This window comes from Agelaius phoeniceus, chromosome 2, assembly GCF_051311805.1.
Source record: "Agelaius phoeniceus isolate bAgePho1 chromosome 2, bAgePho1.hap1, whole genome shotgun sequence".
NCBI lineage: Eukaryota > Metazoa > Chordata > Aves > Passeriformes > Icteridae > Agelaius > Agelaius phoeniceus.
This window is the reverse complement of record NC_135266.1, coordinates 20,294,377-20,311,757: the sequence shown is the minus strand read 5'-3', so window position 1 is coordinate 20,311,757 and position 17,381 is coordinate 20,294,377. Positions and strand designations below refer to the sequence as shown.

Sequence of the window (17,381 nt, the reverse complement as noted above, 5' to 3'; positions counted from 1 at the left end):
TCTTACCTAGTTGATATTTGCTTCTTTCCTGTTACATGATCTGTGGGACTTTATAGGGTTTGGGTGGTAGGTGAGAGTAAGTGTGGAGCTGCACAGGGTGTTCAGACTTGTGTGTAACTGAAGCTGCAGCCTTGCAGGCACAGCTAGAGCTTAGTATGTGTTTCCAGCTCTGCAGCCACACCTGCAGTCCTACAGAGAAATTTGTCATGCTCTCCCTTCCAGAAAGACTCTTAGCCATAGGCCCTCTTAAAGGAAGATACACTGGGCAGAACTTCCTGTGGCTTTTCACATGGGTCTCTTGAGACCATGAAATCTCTCAATATATATCACATTTGAGTCAGAGCATTCCAGACCTTGACTGGACCTCCACTGATACAACTTCCAGCTCAACAAAATAGAACAAAGAATGGGGACAGATTCTGATAACAGCTCTATTTAAATAAATTTGGAGTCAATTGTGTTACAAATCTTCCATGCTAATAGAAATTAGAATAATTTTTGCAAGCAACAGAGTTTTTAAAAGCAATGTGTATATTGCACAAATCCAGATGAATTGTAGGTTTTCTACTTCATTTGTAGCACACCTGGTCTCTCTGCATAGAGAAAAGAAGTTGAAACAAAAATGAAGGCCATTTATTTCATTTGAAGGGAATTATATTTTGTTAACAGCATGAGGAAATTAAGGTTTTTTCACACAGTGTACAGGACCTGTGGTTTCAAACATGTTTAAGTTAGCCCTTGCCTACAGACTTTTCATTTCAAGTTAATTGGAATATCTTGACATCCACATGAACCATGTAACCTGCTCTTGACTTTATTCCTTTCCTGAGCTTTTCCCACACAAGGAGAATGAATATCTGACTTAGTTAGTTTAGGAGTTAAACAGTAAACACCTTGTACCTAGAAAATAAAAACATTAATTCAACTCTACTGCATTTCTGAGTTAACAGTTAGCTAGCAAAATACATTGAAACTTGAGTATCAGAGATTTTTCCTGCTCAATGTGTCTGATACTAATAATCATGGAACTTTGGGAATTAGAAATGCACACCTAATTTAATTTTTTTCACACTTTTGAATATCTTTTTTGTAAATAAGTTAAGACTTCATATCCTCATGAATGACAATGACTGGAACAAAATATTGATATGATAGTATTTGAATAAAATTTAAAGTACCTAGAAAAAAAAAAGAAGATAATTGTGAGACATGATTCTACATGCTGTGACATTTTGTGAAAGTTAACACTTTGGGGGAAATACTGTCATAACAGAGTGAAGGAAACATTAAGTGGACATAATTTGTCATTTACCAATTATGACAAAATTTCTGGTTTTATCCTTAAAATCCATAATCACCTGTAGTAAGAGAAATACCAAATAAAGAGTTGAGGTCTAGAGTACTAGTCTTCAAGGATTTCATTCTTCTTTACCTGAAAGTATCAGTCACTAGCCAAGAACTGCATAAGGACTTTTACAAATTTTGTACCAATAATATCTGCAGTCAAAAAAGCTGCAATCAAATGAAACAACATTGACCTACTTGTGATCTAAAGAAGAAAAGCTTTTACCTTTCCTTCTTTGATTTTGGTTCCAATTATTTGCCGTCTTTGCTGGATTATTTCAATGAGTTGGTCACATTCTTCCATCAGCTTGGTTTCTTGGCGGGATGCATTTACCTACGAAGCAAAACCTTATGATTAGCAAAACTTTTTTTTTTGAAATTTCCTTTTCCATCTTCAAATTTAAAAACTGCATTTTCTAAAATGTTTGGTTTGGCATTTTTTTTCTCCTTTCTGTGTATAATGTGTGTTATTTTCTGTCTCCTCTTTTGGATTTTGCAAAGTACTGAATTGAGTACTGCATGAGTACTGCAATGTATTGTTTGCAGGAGGCAGGACTTGCAAATAAATAATCAGGTGTTTCCAGCTCAAGTGAGGCAAGTCTGGTTTGGTGAGTATTGAGTGGTGCCAGCTCTAACACACACCAGTGAGAAGGGGGGTCTCTTCAGGAGGTGTTTCACACATCATGGTTTGCAGCCATACGAAGCACTGCAGTGAATACCAGCGTGTTCAAGGGCACAAATACTGGATCAAAGAGTCCATCTGGTGCAGCATCCCCTCTCACTGCTGCTGCTGCCAGCATCTCATAATAAAGAATGTCAGGAGGAAAGAAGTCCCAACACATATGATGACTCCCATTAGTGCTTTCTCATCCTCCAACCATTTGTAGCTTGGTCTTCTTGAACCAGACATAATTTATACATCATTACTAATATTCAGAAGAATTAAATACCTTGGATTTATTTTATGTCTCCTTCAAATCCTGGAAACCTTTAAAATCTGCATCATTCTACAGAAATGAGTACCACAGCTTAACTCACATTGAAGTGAACAACTGGGTCCTTTTAGGAGGATTTGAAACTATCTCCTTCCAGCTGCATTTAATGATCCAAAGTCCTTTCACTGGAAATGGCAGTGAACTACTGATACCATATATATCCACATAGTGGTTCCTTAGAGATTCAAGATATCAAAGATCCACGTGACAATACCAAGACATGTGTTGACTGTCTTAATTATTCCTACTTTACCTCAGCAACAAACCAGATAGAAAATAATGTGCTCATGTAGTTTTCTAGAGTATAAATATATGAGAAAATGAAAATTTTTTAGTGCACAAACCCTCACAAATATTAGCTTTCTGTAGAAAGTGCTGACCTTTATTAAAAAAAAAAGAGAAAAAAAAAGAAGAAAACTTGTAATAGGAAAGTTTGGGTTCTCAGATGAATATGTTCTGTTTCTGAAGGAGACTGATTTTTTCAGTGCAAAGTCAACATTCCATATACAACCAGAAGAAAGTACTTTCCTTCCAGAAGTTGCATGTTTAGCTTACATATATGTGTAAAGACTCAGAAAAAAAGGTTAAAAGTTCTAATCATGCCTAGAATAAAAAAAAAGAACTTATTTCAGAGTTATGTTTCCATTTGCACTTTGCTAAAAGAGGGTAAGGAGGTATAAAGCAGCTTTCAGCCCTGGCTAGTTGCCTCCACAGCCATGTCACCTTTCCCACTGGGATAATGAGTCAGGGGTGAGCAACAACAGGGATTACTTTCAGGTGACAAGTAACTGTATTTCACCCTTGATTGTTCCTTCAGTCTGATGAGCCCCATGATTCTGCATCAGTATTCTTTTCTTTCCTTCCAACAGTGTTTAAACATGCATTTACTTGTAAGCACATACAGAGCTCATTAAGCTTAAATGAATGCTTATATATCTAAATTTGGACCAGAACCAATTTTACAAATAACCTTCTTATGTGAAATACACAGTATCCTCCAGGCAAAGAGAGGAATTGTTTATAAAGACCTGTTTCATCAAGGTTTTGGATTATCTTTCTGAAATCTTCATAAAGTTAAAGTTTGTTTACACATTTTAGAGGCTTAATTATTAATTAAGACATCAAGATTATAAAGAGAGAATACATTTGTTTTTTGGAAGGGGTCAGGTGTGATTGCAAGTGCTGGTGAAGATGTAGAAGGCATTCCTATTATGCTGGTTTAGGTGCCCATGGTTCTCCTTACATTTGCTGTTTGCTCTGCCTGGCTCCTCACCACAGTACATGAGGAGAGAGAGCACGAAATAGCCCACCCAAAACCCCTAGCAGTGCCACTGTCTCTCCACTGATAACCTAGAAAAGTCAGTCAGTCTGCACTGTCCCTCCTATTCCCTTTGTTCCTGCTGTCCCAGTACCTCAGCTGCATCACACATCTTGCTTTGGCATGAAACTCTGCAGAGCTGCTTTCAACAAGCTGCACCATGCACTGGTTTCCCAGTCCTGACTTCAGGCTCACTACTGGACTGAAATTCCACTGAAGATCAGGGAAGCCTACACAGGCTCAGCCCGGGGCAGGGATCACATCCACTGCATGTGGGCACAGCTCCTGTGTCAATACCAAGGCTGGTCCATGCCACAGCCAACTTCAGCACTTAATTACAGGAACATTTTTGGCACTTCATTATGGTAACACTTGATGGGATTTTTGAGTAGCTTCCACTCAATGTGTTACTTCTAGCACCACTTACATCACCAATTTGCTTTGTCAAGAAGATCTAATTAATTTTTGGGATAACTGTCATGAAACATAAAGTTACAGGAAGGTTAAATCAACATTCTTTCATTTAATACTCTGGTTGATTTGAATAATAATGTATTAATTGGATCTTAACCTAAAAAGCTCTAGACTAAGAAAAGCAAAATGCTTGGAAAAAAACTCTGGATTTCTTAATGCACTGAGTGCAGGCTTCTCTTTTTCTTTGAAATCTGAAAAGTACATATTTTTTTAAACACCATTTGAAGACATTTCCAACTTTATAACTTGGACAAGCTTGTTAAAAATGAAAATAATACTCTAAAATTATATGATACGTCTGAGCTTTGTATGAAAAAAATCCCTCAGCATTTAATCCAGGGGCTTTTCTTAAGCTGAAATACTCCTTAATCATATTTTCAGCCCCCAAAGCCTCTGATTCAATAATAACTTTATAATTGAGCGCATGCCTAATTTTAAGTGCACTACATTAGCTGTGGCCCTAAAGGGACTATTTGTGAGGTTACCATTAAATATTATTTACTTGTGTGTTCTTGAGGAGTCACGTGTCAGACCAAAGAGCTACAGGCATGGACCAGGGCTCCACTGTACAGGTGCTGTAAAAATAACAGAATGAGGCTTTTCCTTCTGCTTGAGCCCTTTGACAAACAGCAACCTTGACAATAACTTCCAGCTGGGCTGGCCAAGGAATGTGAGTTCTGTCTGGTGAAAATATTTGAGGTTTTACATTCTACATTTTTTCCACATTAAAAACAAGCCCTCTTTCCAAGGAGTTTGTTAAAAGAGACTGATAGCTGCCTTATAAAGTCTGGTGATGGTGTCACACACTTTGTGAAAGTCTCCAAATCATAGAGAGAGCTGACTTCAGTCTGGGCTCCCTTCACCCAAGACAAAGGCTGATTCTTTAATCTGAGGTATCTGTTGTCTGAGAGTTTATGCTAGACTTGGTGACACCTTTCTATGGAAAATGTCACTATTAATACAATTAGTTTTGGCATCGACCGGTTCCTTAAATATCCATGTCCAGAAATACTTTGAACCCAAAACTTTCTGTTTTATTGGTACCATTTTTATAAATTTCTTTACCATGCCAGTTAAAATTGACTAGGAGGCCTTATGATTTAGCAAGAACTATGACCTCTACAAAGGAGAAGGACAAATTCTAGTTCTCCTGATTTTGTGGGGGATTTATTCCTATTTCTGTAACATACACAGACCCCAAATAGTTTACTAAAAAAACCCCAACTACCTTACAAATTCCAGGTTTCTTTCCAGGTTTTCCAGACATATGGATAGGGACTGTGGCCCTTTGCCTCAGGAAGTAGGTGTAGTTAAAAAAAGAAGAGAAATGGGGGTTCCTCAGATGTCTGTCAGGGAACTGGAAACAACAAGACCTCTCAGCCCAAAGGGGAGAGCAGGCCAGCTGTTCCCAGCTCCACAAGCTGAGAACTGATTTGGAAAGTGTTCTGCTCTCTGTGGAGGCTTCCTAGGCTTTCATCTTCAGAGACCCAAGTTAAATTGCAGCTTAGCTCATAAGAAAATGAATGTGGTGGTTTCAAACTCCCCAGCAGATGTTTGGGAAATCACAAAACTACAGAATGGCTAGAGATTTGAGGTTACAGTGGAGCTTCTATGGTTAATTTAAAGGCAAACAGAATCAGAGGGCTGGATTCATACCCATGAAAACTTCCTCAACTAATATAATGAACCAAAGGATTTTTTTAGTGTCTCAGAAGAATTTTCCTTGCAATAGCAAAACTCTTCCTCTGAGATTCCTGATAGGTGAGGCAATTCTCCCTACAAGTGGAACTCTTCATGTGTCTTTTTGGCAAACAATCTCTAAATGACAAGCAAAATAAGACATCTTAAATTAGAGGGGGTCTGCTTTTTAAGCCTATGCTCACTGTGATAAATTCATCAAAACCAGAGCAATTTTTATTTCCTAGTCACCAGTTTATTATGCAAAATGGAAGAAAGTAGGTTGTAGAAAGAGTCCGATCTTTGGAAATTGAGGTATGAATTTGAGTTTCAGCTTCGTGATTTAAAAATGGTTTCAATTTCTTAAAAAAATAAATTCTTTGCAGCTGTGGCTGTAAAGGTACAGAATAGGTATGAATTTTTCTTTATGTGTTTGAGTTGATAGTTATAGAATAACTATATACTGTGGCTATAAGAATGACCATATACTCACAACAATTACTGTATACTGTATACTGTATAAAAGTAAATTGAATGATTCCCCTCAAAACCTGTTGCATCATTGACAAATACTTCACTTTAGATTTGAGCCTGAATTTCTTCTTGCATCAAACCCAGAAACTGAGATTAAAAAAACCTAACATTTTTACATATAGTGGCTAATAACTACTTGCTCTAGGAAAACCTTCTTCATTGCCATGGTGATGTAGAACACATTCTCTTGGATTAGTGTCCCTACATTAATTTAAGGATTATACTCTTCTAAAGAGAGAGGCCTGTTTGTTTTACTCCATGTTGTAAAGTGAATAACTTTTCTTCATAGAGCCAGAATACATTGAAGTATTATTTTAACATCATCGATATGTAATTTATTTATTTAATGGAAAAGGATAATCATTAATGAACATTCATGAAAAAATGTCTTCCCTTTCTTCTTATGGCCATGAGAGTAATGGATTAAAACTTCCTTTACTTCATGTTTGATGTTATGGGTTGTTCAATTTAGTCTTCTACGGAGCAGAAGCAGAACTCTTGGAAAATAACTTTTTCAGGTTTTCCCTAGTCTAAGTGTAAATCTGATTTTATCTGTGATGACAAACCATGCCTTTGGAAATATGTGATATTAATCAGCTTGCCATGTGAGTATAAATTTTTTAGTTTGAAATGGTGCAAAAAAAAAAAAAAAAGGTCATCTTCCATTTCAAGTGTGCCAGAGGCTTTGTTTTTGTTTGCATTCCACATCTATCTCTAACCAGGAGACCTGTGTTTGTGTTTAGAGGCAGTCTCAGAGCAGGTTAAACAAAGGTCAGTGCAAAAATATTCCATCTTACTCTGGCTACGTAGGAATTCTGTGAATGAAGGATCTATTAGGCCAGGAGAGCTAAACCACTTTGGGTCCAGCAGATAAGACTATCTGCCCCAATCCTGACTAAAAGTAAACTTTTCTTGGAATACTGAAGTACTCATTTTACTTATTAAAATATTGTTTTGAAATTTTTTGTCCCACTGTACTTTGAAGCATACTGGTGAGAAACTAACCAGCAAGACACCTAGCAGTCCTCTAGAGACATTTACAGTCTCATCCTAAAACAAAAAAACCTCAGAATTTCATGGGGAAAAAAAAATTATAAGAATCTTATTATTTTCACTCTTGTTTTTTACACTTTATGTTAGACCTTTCTTTAAACCTAAATAATGAAAATACTTTTTAATTGAACAATATTTAATTATTTATTGGTTTTTTGTTTTTCCTGCTGACATTAAGCCTTTGTTCCATACTGAGCAAAATCTTCCACTTCATGTGTTTCACATAGGATAGAAAAACAAAATCTATCAAATAATCACAGAAGTTCAAAGGACTGCCCATCCTTTCATGATGTTGAAACCAGTGCACTTGTAAACAATAGTTCAATACTTAAAACTGTCATCAGGACCCAGGGTCTCTAGCCCAGTGTTTAACATGCTCACAAGAGGACCAGTGCCTTTGGTCTCCCTGCATCTCTAGTTGCTCTTTAGCTGTTATGTTGGGGAGAAAAAGGAGGAATTCAAGAGTATTTTGTTCCCATAATGATAAACAAACAACTCAGAGACAGAAAGCTCCATAAGTTGACAACATTTTGACTGAAAAGTTACAGTCTCTGATAGCAGGCACAAAATATTACCTGCTGCATTAATTTACCAGTTAATAGTGAACTAAGCTCCATTTATTAGTCTAAGGTCAAAGTCTTGCAAGAATATCAGTCCATCAAAAATCTGAACACCTGGATATGAGAGAAAGGGAGAGGTGCAGCAAATCAGGACAGGCCACCTTAGCAAGCAGTGAAAAACTCTGCTATTAGTTTATATACAATCTATGTGACCTCTTACCATAACTACAACTCCAATTTACAGAAGGTACAAAACAGTTGTAGGTGTAATAACATATTTCAGCTCGTGCTTAATCTCTGCATAAAATATATGCATAAATGCTGCAGTTCTATATTTGTATAGGACCACTTCTATATTTAATAAGTAATTTTTGAAATCAATTTAATAATTCTTTAGGGATATAGTATTTGACTACTAGGCTACAGCTTACTAGGCATGCAACTTAGGACATCCTTGAATGAATATTCTGTATCACCAGATGCTATGCAGCATGTTTTGTCAGTTTTTATTTCTGAAGTTTCTATTTTCACATGCTACATAAATTCAAGACACCGACTAAAGCTTACCTGCGATTTCCATTGAATGAAATCAACTTTTATGAGAGTGGAATTAAAAGTACAATGAAAGTAATTAGAAGTCAAAATAATGTTAATAGAGGAAGTCTCTTGTACCTTCTCTCATTAGATACTGTCTTAGAAAAAACAAATGCTGTAAACGCCATCTTAAGGTTTTATGCATGTGATCAGGTTTGCTATTAGTATCTTACTGAGAGTGAGAACTCCTAATTTCCTTCAAATCATATTTTTCTGTCTATTTCAAAAATCAAAAAATACCATTTACTTTTAGCATTTAAATATAGCAAATAAATGTAGCTGCTGAACAAGCATCTTCACAAAAATGGAAGACAGTGGGGCAGAGGAAAAAGCAAATTTCTGTGGAGTTCCTTTCTAAGTTATCACACATATTCCACAGTGATGGTAAACACTTACCTAACTCATTGCTCCTTTCCTAGGAAAAAAATCCCCAGCAAAGTAGATTCCTTATTCCAAAGACTTGGTATTACTCTGAAGGCCATTCACTGCAGTTCAGACACCAGGATTTACATACAGGCTTTCTAACTAAATTTTCCTATTGAGAACCTCTCAGTTTCCTTCAGTTTTGACAAAAATAATCCCAAATCTCAAGGAGTTAGTACCATGAAAATTTGTGAAAACAGAATACTCATTGTTTTTATAGTGACAGACAAAACCTCTTTATTTTTCAAGGGTCCTTTGAGAATTGTGTTGATAGCTGAGTTTTGATTTTACTGTCTCTCAAGGAACAGAAATGCCATGCAAAAATTGATAGAGACATTTTGTTGCAAAATTTGAAGGAGCTATCTTGTCACTGAAGTCTTACTAGAAACTCAACATTCCATTATAATTAAATTTTCCTGTTTGGCTCATTTCTTTTTTATCAGCCATGCAAAAAAAATAGCAACAGCAAGATTTTTTTGGTGCTGCCATCTTCTCTTCATTGGTTTTGCACTCTTGCTTTACACTGAAATGTAAAATGTATGTGATAAGTGTGAATACTGAGTATCTGTGCCAGTGAAATAAAGGTTCTTTCATTGAACTACTTTTTATTCAGGTGATTATATAACATGACTATAAAAAACACCATTTGACACTCACAAACCCAGTTTTGACTGGGAACTTTACACTGAGATGTTGCCTGCAGCAAATCTTTAGAAGTGAGCTAGAAACTGAGCATTTCTATTAGATACAAAGAGCAATGGATGCAGCACTTTGAGGGTTACACAACCAGAGGAAAACGCCTCTTCTTTATGCAACCCAAAATTATTTTACAGTGTTGTCCAGAATCTGCTTCCTATGACGTTTGGTGAATTCAAAACAAAACAAAACAAGCAGAAAGACTGAGATACAGATGCTATAAAGTTGTCTGCAAGCAAAACCTATTTCCTTTCTCCTCCCCCCTAGATAATTGCTCCAATTTCTCCTCCAGCTGACTTCAGATTATGTTTCTGTCTAACAGATGAGAAGCTTTATGGTATTGACGATATGACAGACATTTAATCATGCATTTCCTAAAAGAGATGAGAAAAAAAATCCAAAATCAAAACTCAAATTGCTTAGAAACAAAGTAACTGGCATAAGAGGCTCATGCCCAAATTTGTCTCTTTTGTCAATGAATGCTAGACCCTATCAGAAGTAGGAATGCAGTCAACTAGGACTACAAAGAAATACATATCCAAGCAGTAGTCATTCCTATTCCATTCTCAGTTTGTGGAGAAAGCTCTGTTTTATCCCATGCATCAGTTCATCATTTTATGCAGCCCCCCCTGCTGTGCCAGGGGAGGCAGCCAGAGGTGCCTTCCCTGCACAGAGTGAGCAGCACAGCTGCCCTGGGCCAGGGGGTGCTCTGCAGAAAGCAGCCAGGCCAGAAGTGTGAGGTTGAGGATTTGCCATGGGCTCTAAGAAAGGAAAAAAAAAACTTTCCTGATTACCAGCCTTCTGGGTTTTCTGCAAAACCAAGTAATGACAGACAGGATTACAGAGGAGGGGAGAATGGAAAGACAGAAAAAATAGTGTAAAATGAAAAACATGTTGGAGATGTGTCTGAAAGATGAGTAGAACAAGTGTGTCAGCATGCTCCTAAACAAACAGAAAGGTTTGGGACAGAAAAGAGTGTTATAGTCTCAAACAATCACATTTGAGGGTGTGGTTCCCTTTGAGAAAATGGAATTTTAAAAAACCTTGCCATAAGCAAATAAACTAATCCATGTTAGGCATGAAAGCAGACATTGAGATACTAAAATTACTATTATTATTATAAAATGTTTAACATTATATCTTAATTAAAGTAGTAAAGAATACAGGCTTGATTTATTCACAAAGATTTTCTTGCTGTTATGACCACAATCACCCATAGGAATGCAAGACTGGAAGTGAACTTTTTGAGGCTCCCAAGATCAGGTTCTCCATCAGGATAAATCCTGTCATAAATTGATAACCTCCATCTAAAAATTGGCCAGATTTATGTCTCCATTGCTGTGATGAGAGGCCAAACCAGATACCCCTCCTCAGTGGCTGGAAGGTCTCCAGCTTCCAGATTATCAACATTACTGATCAGTCCTTGTGCACTCATGGAGGAAAAAAATGAAAAGAAGTGTTTCAGAAAGGAATAAGTATGAGTTTTAAAACATAGAGAGACTGGGATTTGGCCTTTGCTCTGGATGACAGTACAGCTGGGAAGGATGCATGGCTGGATCACCAATCTGCCATAAAGCTGGTTCCTGGGAAGCCACTGACTGCTCACTTGAGATGAGAAATGGTGGCTTTGTGACAACATTTGGTTTGGCTGGTGAGGATCAATTTATTCAAAACACACAGAGCCTGTTTTCCGTTCATTTTTGGACACATCAGCTTTTGCTCCATATCAAACCACAGAAGACATTCCTTTTCCATTTTTCGTGTAACATTGAATTTTTTGGCTTATAACCTGATAAAGGCTTAAAAAAAGTTACTGTTTATAGCAACAAATAGATGTTAGTGAGCATGACTTTTAAAAGTTTATCTATATCAGAATAAAGTCTTGGTAATTTTAATACAAGGAATAATAATAATTTCCTTTCCTTCCTTGTTTTTCGAAGTTGAAACTATATCTGAAACGGACAGCTTATTTCCTTTTTATTTTTTTTAAACCAGTTTTAAAGGCCCCAAAATTTAAATCAAAATGATTTCAAATTAGGTAAGGAAAATCAAAGTAGGTAACAAAAATCTTTAAATTTACTACCTATATTTTTATATGTTTACAAATGATGTACAATGTATTTTACATTATTACCTGTAATAAATCTAATAATGAAAAAGAAAGCATTTGCTGTAAAACTAACTTCATTTTCAGTTTCAACATTTCAGTGGGTTCATATGTCAAAACTAATACAGTAATTGGAAACTTTTCCCAATATTTTGTAATTTTAAATTTGCATTATTAATGTTTTAGCCAATCTAATTTAATCTAATTAATAGATTAGATTAAAGATTAATCTAGCCAATCTGTTTAATCTAATTTTTAATTTGGGTTCCTGTATTGGGTTGAATTTCTCTCCTGAGCAACCAAGAAGAGAAAGAATGTACTGACTTTTTAAAAATCTATCTAAGTCACATTTTCTCCAATGCTGGAGATATGCACATCATATCTGAAATTTTCACAGGGCTCTGAGAAACAGAGATAACTTCAAAGTTTACTTCCCCATCCCCACTTGCCCAATTTCCAGCACAGCCAAGGTCCAAGGTTTTGACTGAAGCTCATTTCTTAATATTTAGCTAATTTAAATGCTAATTAGACTAATTTGATGAATAAAACATGGTAGGAATTCATTAACAACTATGTTGCGATTGCTTTATGTCTTCAGAGAAATTTTCTAAACCAGGACTCCAGGGACAATAGCGCATCTGTTACCGGCTGAATAAGTTGGATCCTTGTAACACTAAACTTAGAGCTGGTAAAATATTGCAGAGCTGCAGAGAAGACAGAGGAGCAATTTTAAGTTTTTCAGCTCTAGCACATCTTGGACACAGGCCACCAGTGAAGAAGAGGCTTTATGCTGTCCTGAGCCCGTCTGCTTCAGGGGGTTTGCTCAGAGCTTTAGATGCAGAGGAACAAATTGCGCCTTATCTCTGTCTCTCAATACCCACTAATGCCATTCCAGCTGTTCTGCCTGGTGTTATTGGTGCCTATACAAAGGGATGAAACCATCCACCTAAAGCCTCATACTGTGCGTAGACTTTTATGGTTTTATTGAGCTCTGTGAAGTTGGTGAGGCTCCAGAGAAGTGGAGCAGATACAAACATAGATAAGATGATCTCTTTGAAGAATAGGGGGTTGCTTGGCTTTGGTTGGTTGGTTGGTTGGTTGGTTGGCTTGTTTCTTGAGTTTGTTTCCTTTTTTTGTTTTGGTTTTGTTTTCTTTGCCTTTTTTGGGTGAACTTTTTTTCACCCTTTCTAGGGGGGAAATTATAGGTTCAGATCCCACCCTGCTAAAGATTGATTGTCAGAGTGGAATATGTAAGTGAAGCAACTAAAAGGCCTGTAAGAACCTGTTTGCTTTGGAAGATAAATATACTTCATGTATGACATTTGAGTACAGATATGTATTTAGTTAATTCTGACTAAAAAAAAGAAAATGAAAACAAATCTGTTGTTAAACAGAAACTTAAATGAGGTTCGGAATCTGGGTGTTCCTATTTTTTTGCCTTCATTTTCCACCTGTAAATATTTCTCTATCTCACAAAGGATCCAGAAAGACAAATGTTAAAGGTAATAAGTGATGTGTTCAAGGATAGTAGCAGTGGAGGCCATAGCAACACACCATAATTAAAACAGGACAGAAAGGAATGTAAAGGAGGTTATCTGTATTGAGAATACCCCTTATCAGTGAAAAAGCTTTAAGTCAATTTACCATTATTGAAATTAATTTCTTCACTTGTTTGTTTGGTTTTATTTATTTTTGTTGGGGTTTTGTTTGGTTTTTTTGTTTAAATGTTTGCTCCTGTATGCTAGAAATGAATGTAATTAAGTTTATAAGAATTTCTAATGGAGGCCATACTCACTTCTACATGTTGACAGGTCTGAATGAGTTTTGCCAGAAGAGTTTCCAGTTCAGTGTTCCTCTTAATAAGGTTGGTGAGGTTGCTCTCCAAATTTTGCTGTAAAAATAAAAGAAAAAAATAACATTTCAAAGATTTTAATACTTTGGTGAATATTAGAAAAATCTAACTACACAGATATGAACATGAGATTTTCATATTGATATGTTCCATTACATGCTTGATTAGATTAGATGTTTTGTCTGTGCAACACAAGAGAGCAAAAAAGTTCAAGAAAAGAGTGAATTCTGGAAAATAGTTTTTCTAAGGACCTAATAATAATTAGATGAAGCAATTAGTTTTATTCAAGAGGAAAAAAATGAGTAGGAAGAAGACCAGAAAAGGCAAGAACATTTCTACAAAATAAATATTTATTTTAACTGAGAACATTTTTTTACTCCTTATTTCCTGCTTTCAATCTAACATCTGAATTTAAAACTCTGCTGCTAACCGAGGTCTCAGAACTGGTCAGCACTTTTTTCTTAGGATTTGAAATGCTGGGGAGATTTTGGTCTATTTAATTTTATTCCCTAGCTGAGCAGAATTATATTTTTTAATAAATAATTCAAAAGAAAAACATCCTTTCTATGGACAAGAATGAAATACCTGCTCACAAACTCTGCCTTCACTAACTGTCCTTAAGAGAGAACTTGTGGCACATTTCTGTGTTTATCAATTGATTATGGCTGCCATAAATATCTGCAGCTGTGCTGGAGCAAAGTCCTTTCCATCTCACAGATCTGAGGATGCATCCTGGCTCCCTGCAATTGCATTGAGAGAGATTGAGATCTAACAACAAAAGTTTCAGCCTCCCTTCTCCTCCCTGTGTCCACAGGAGGGGAACCCAAGCACAGGAGGGGCAGGTCTGTGACAGCTCTGACCCACTCCCTGGAGTTACAGAACAGGAATACCAGGAGTCCTCTGCTTTCCTCCTGACAAGGGCTGCAAGTGTCTCTGCACAACTTTCATTAATTTCAACCCTCCTCATCTTTTATTAATGACCTTCTTTTCTTCACACTACTACTTTCCCTCTAGTGTATCTATTCTATCATTTCAGTCCCTGCAGCTACCATTAACTTACCTGACTTGTATAATCCTCCCCCAACTCCCACCTCCATACCCACATTTAGAGAGTGTGTTTTCTGGTGTTGTTATTTCCTGCATATTTCATGCTGTTTAAAACACCTTGTTCTTTGCCCTCCCTTCCTGCAGCCATGCAGCTCCCTTCCCATTTTTGCATGTGGCTACAAGCAAATGAAGATGGCAGTATTGAATTGCTGAATGACAAACACTTTAGCTTGTAACAGAGTTGATGCTGTAAGCACTGGAGAGGCAGTCAGTTCTGTTCCACTAAGGAAAACACAACATTTTGGTGGCTTTTATGTATATGACCCTTCCAAGAAGCGTGATGGGTGCTTGAAGTACATAATTTTAGCATTTTCTTCCCAGCAGAGCCATGCATATTGTGTATGACAAGCTCTGGCTGTAAAAATACCTTCTACACTACATTTATTTCATAGCCCATTAAAACAAAGAGTAACAAGAACAGGCATTTTTACCATACTGTTTGTGCTGGATCTTACATTTCCATAAGCCACAATGTGAAAAATCTTAACTGCAAAGACATGTTGGCTGTGCTGTCAGATGTCCCTTTGTAGCTCATAGGCAAAGTCAAAATATCATATATAGTTACAATATCAGATAACTTTTGCCTTCAATAAACAGTTCCTTAAGTTGATTCAAATTAGCAGATACGCTTGAAATTTTATTTCTATAACTTCTTAATCTTACACATTAATGTTTTATATATTTTAATATTTTATACTAAAATGTTTCAATGAAAATTGTGTATTCTTCATTGCGGTTATCTAATTTAAAATGTATTATTGAACATAAAAAATACTTGCAGTTGGTATCTATATATATACTATGAAGAAAAAATGTATTCAAAATGGTTTTGGAACACTGCCATGATTTCAAATTACTGAAAGTTATTTCTTTTCAGATAAGGCCATTAATACAAGAAGAGTCAGTATTTTTCCCTGAAACAGAAATGTATTGACCCATAGATTATATATACATTATTATATTATAAATATTTCCAAAATCTGGGTATAGTAATCTATATTCATATATATATATATATATATATATATATATATATATATATATATATATATATATATATATATGATGAAAAACAAAATATTAGAATAAGTTTCCTATCCAGTGACTACAAATATAAACCCATATATATTATTCTGGCTTCACACAGGTCTCTTGATATCTTCTGCATTTCCTGACCATGAAAATGGAAGAAAACTGTGAAACAAGTGAATTGCCTAAGAGAAACTAAAGTTAATCCATTCCCATGCTCTATCTCCTTGAACTGTGTAATTTTAAATATGGGAAACCTGGAATTCTGTTTCCATGCAATTTAGTATGCAAGAGATTGTTGTTCTTTTTTTTTAAGTCAAGAATAATTAGAATTTTGTTAAATTTTTGTTGAAGAACATCAGTTTTTATTAATGCTTTACCAGACAACAAGAAACTGGTGGCTGCTGTCTGAAATTAATGTCAATCTTTCCAGTTTCACTAGGGCAGTACTGAATGGCAGCTCTTAAAAAGTGGCCTGATTTGAAAGTCTTAAAGCTCATAAAACTTGATCAGTATGTTTACCCAGATTTTCTTTCAGCAGTATTGTCCTCTAGTACTTTCCCCTATTATTTTCTCAGACAGACCATGGAGCCACTTTAGCTACCATGTGATAGTAAAATTGCAGAGTTTGAGATCTGCCCTCTTTCTTTACTTCATGAAGGGTGATACAGAAAAGACCTGAATATTTAAATTTCAGAAACAGATGTTTGCTCAGAGACTTTCCAAAGTGTTGCAACCTCATTTCTCATCCACACCAGGAACTTCCCCAGTTGCATAAAACAACACTGCCAGATTTAGAGGTCCGGCCAACTTGGAAAATTAATTTAGTTGTTGTAGACCAGAATTCCTGGGAGAGTGAATTTTAGCCAGGTTTGAAGTCTAAGAAAGTGTGCTCTCACATTATGATGAGTACATGTGAAAGTGAGTAGCAGAGTAACCTGATTCCAAGTACCTTCCTTCTTCCCACCTAATCTTCTACTGCTGCTCTGTTGGGCACACCAAATTACAATTGTATTTTTGGTAATGTTCTAGGTAAATCACAGTTCCCTAAACATTTACACCTTCATTTTCTTATCTTTTTTTGTAAGTTGCTAATTTTCCTTGTTACCTGTTTATTAAAATCTGATCTTAGAAACTCTGGTATTGATTTTTTTTAAAGAAACACGAGAGTTGCTCTGCATTTCCTCTGTGGACAGGCTTCATGTATGTTAAGTCAGTAGATGCAAATTGTTCTCAAAAAGCAAAAGCAAGGCTGAATGCTTCCTGACTTACCAATGTAGATCCAGCCCAAGATCTTGACATTCCATTCATGCTTTGAAACTGTTTTTACAACAGTATAAAGTGAAAAGAATGCTTACTGTCCATTTAGCACGGTCTGACAATTATACAACATAAATATTCCTATAATCTTGGGATAAATCCAAGTAGATGAAGCCCCAGACATGTAATTGAAAAGGACAGTTAAGGATGATGTTTCATTTTGACTCTGCATGCCTATAAAATGATATGATCCAGGAACAGGAGTCTAAGTTGGAAAAATTAATGCCAAAACCTAGAGGAAGGCAACTCAGTATTGATCACATTTTTTAAGCCGCTGTCTAGCTCATGAACACGTTGC

At 36.1% G+C, this 17,381-nt stretch overlaps 1 protein-coding gene across 5 annotated transcripts in view; it reads right to left on the bottom strand.

Moving 5' to 3' along the window:
- The window catches only part of MID1 (midline 1), a 334,691-nt gene that overhangs the window by 37,884 nt on the left and 279,426 nt on the right, over positions 1 to 17,381 (bottom strand). For all 5 annotated transcript variants that reach the window (XM_077173182.1, XM_077173178.1, XM_077173185.1 and 2 more), the window contains 2 exons: positions 13,571 to 13,666; positions 1,571 to 1,678 (listed from right to left, as the gene is read on the bottom strand). In XM_077173182.1, the coding sequence (XP_077029297.1) occupies positions 1,571 to 1,678; positions 13,571 to 13,666 (204 nt within the window). The remainder of the gene's footprint in view (positions 1 to 1,570; positions 1,679 to 13,570; positions 13,667 to 17,381) is intronic.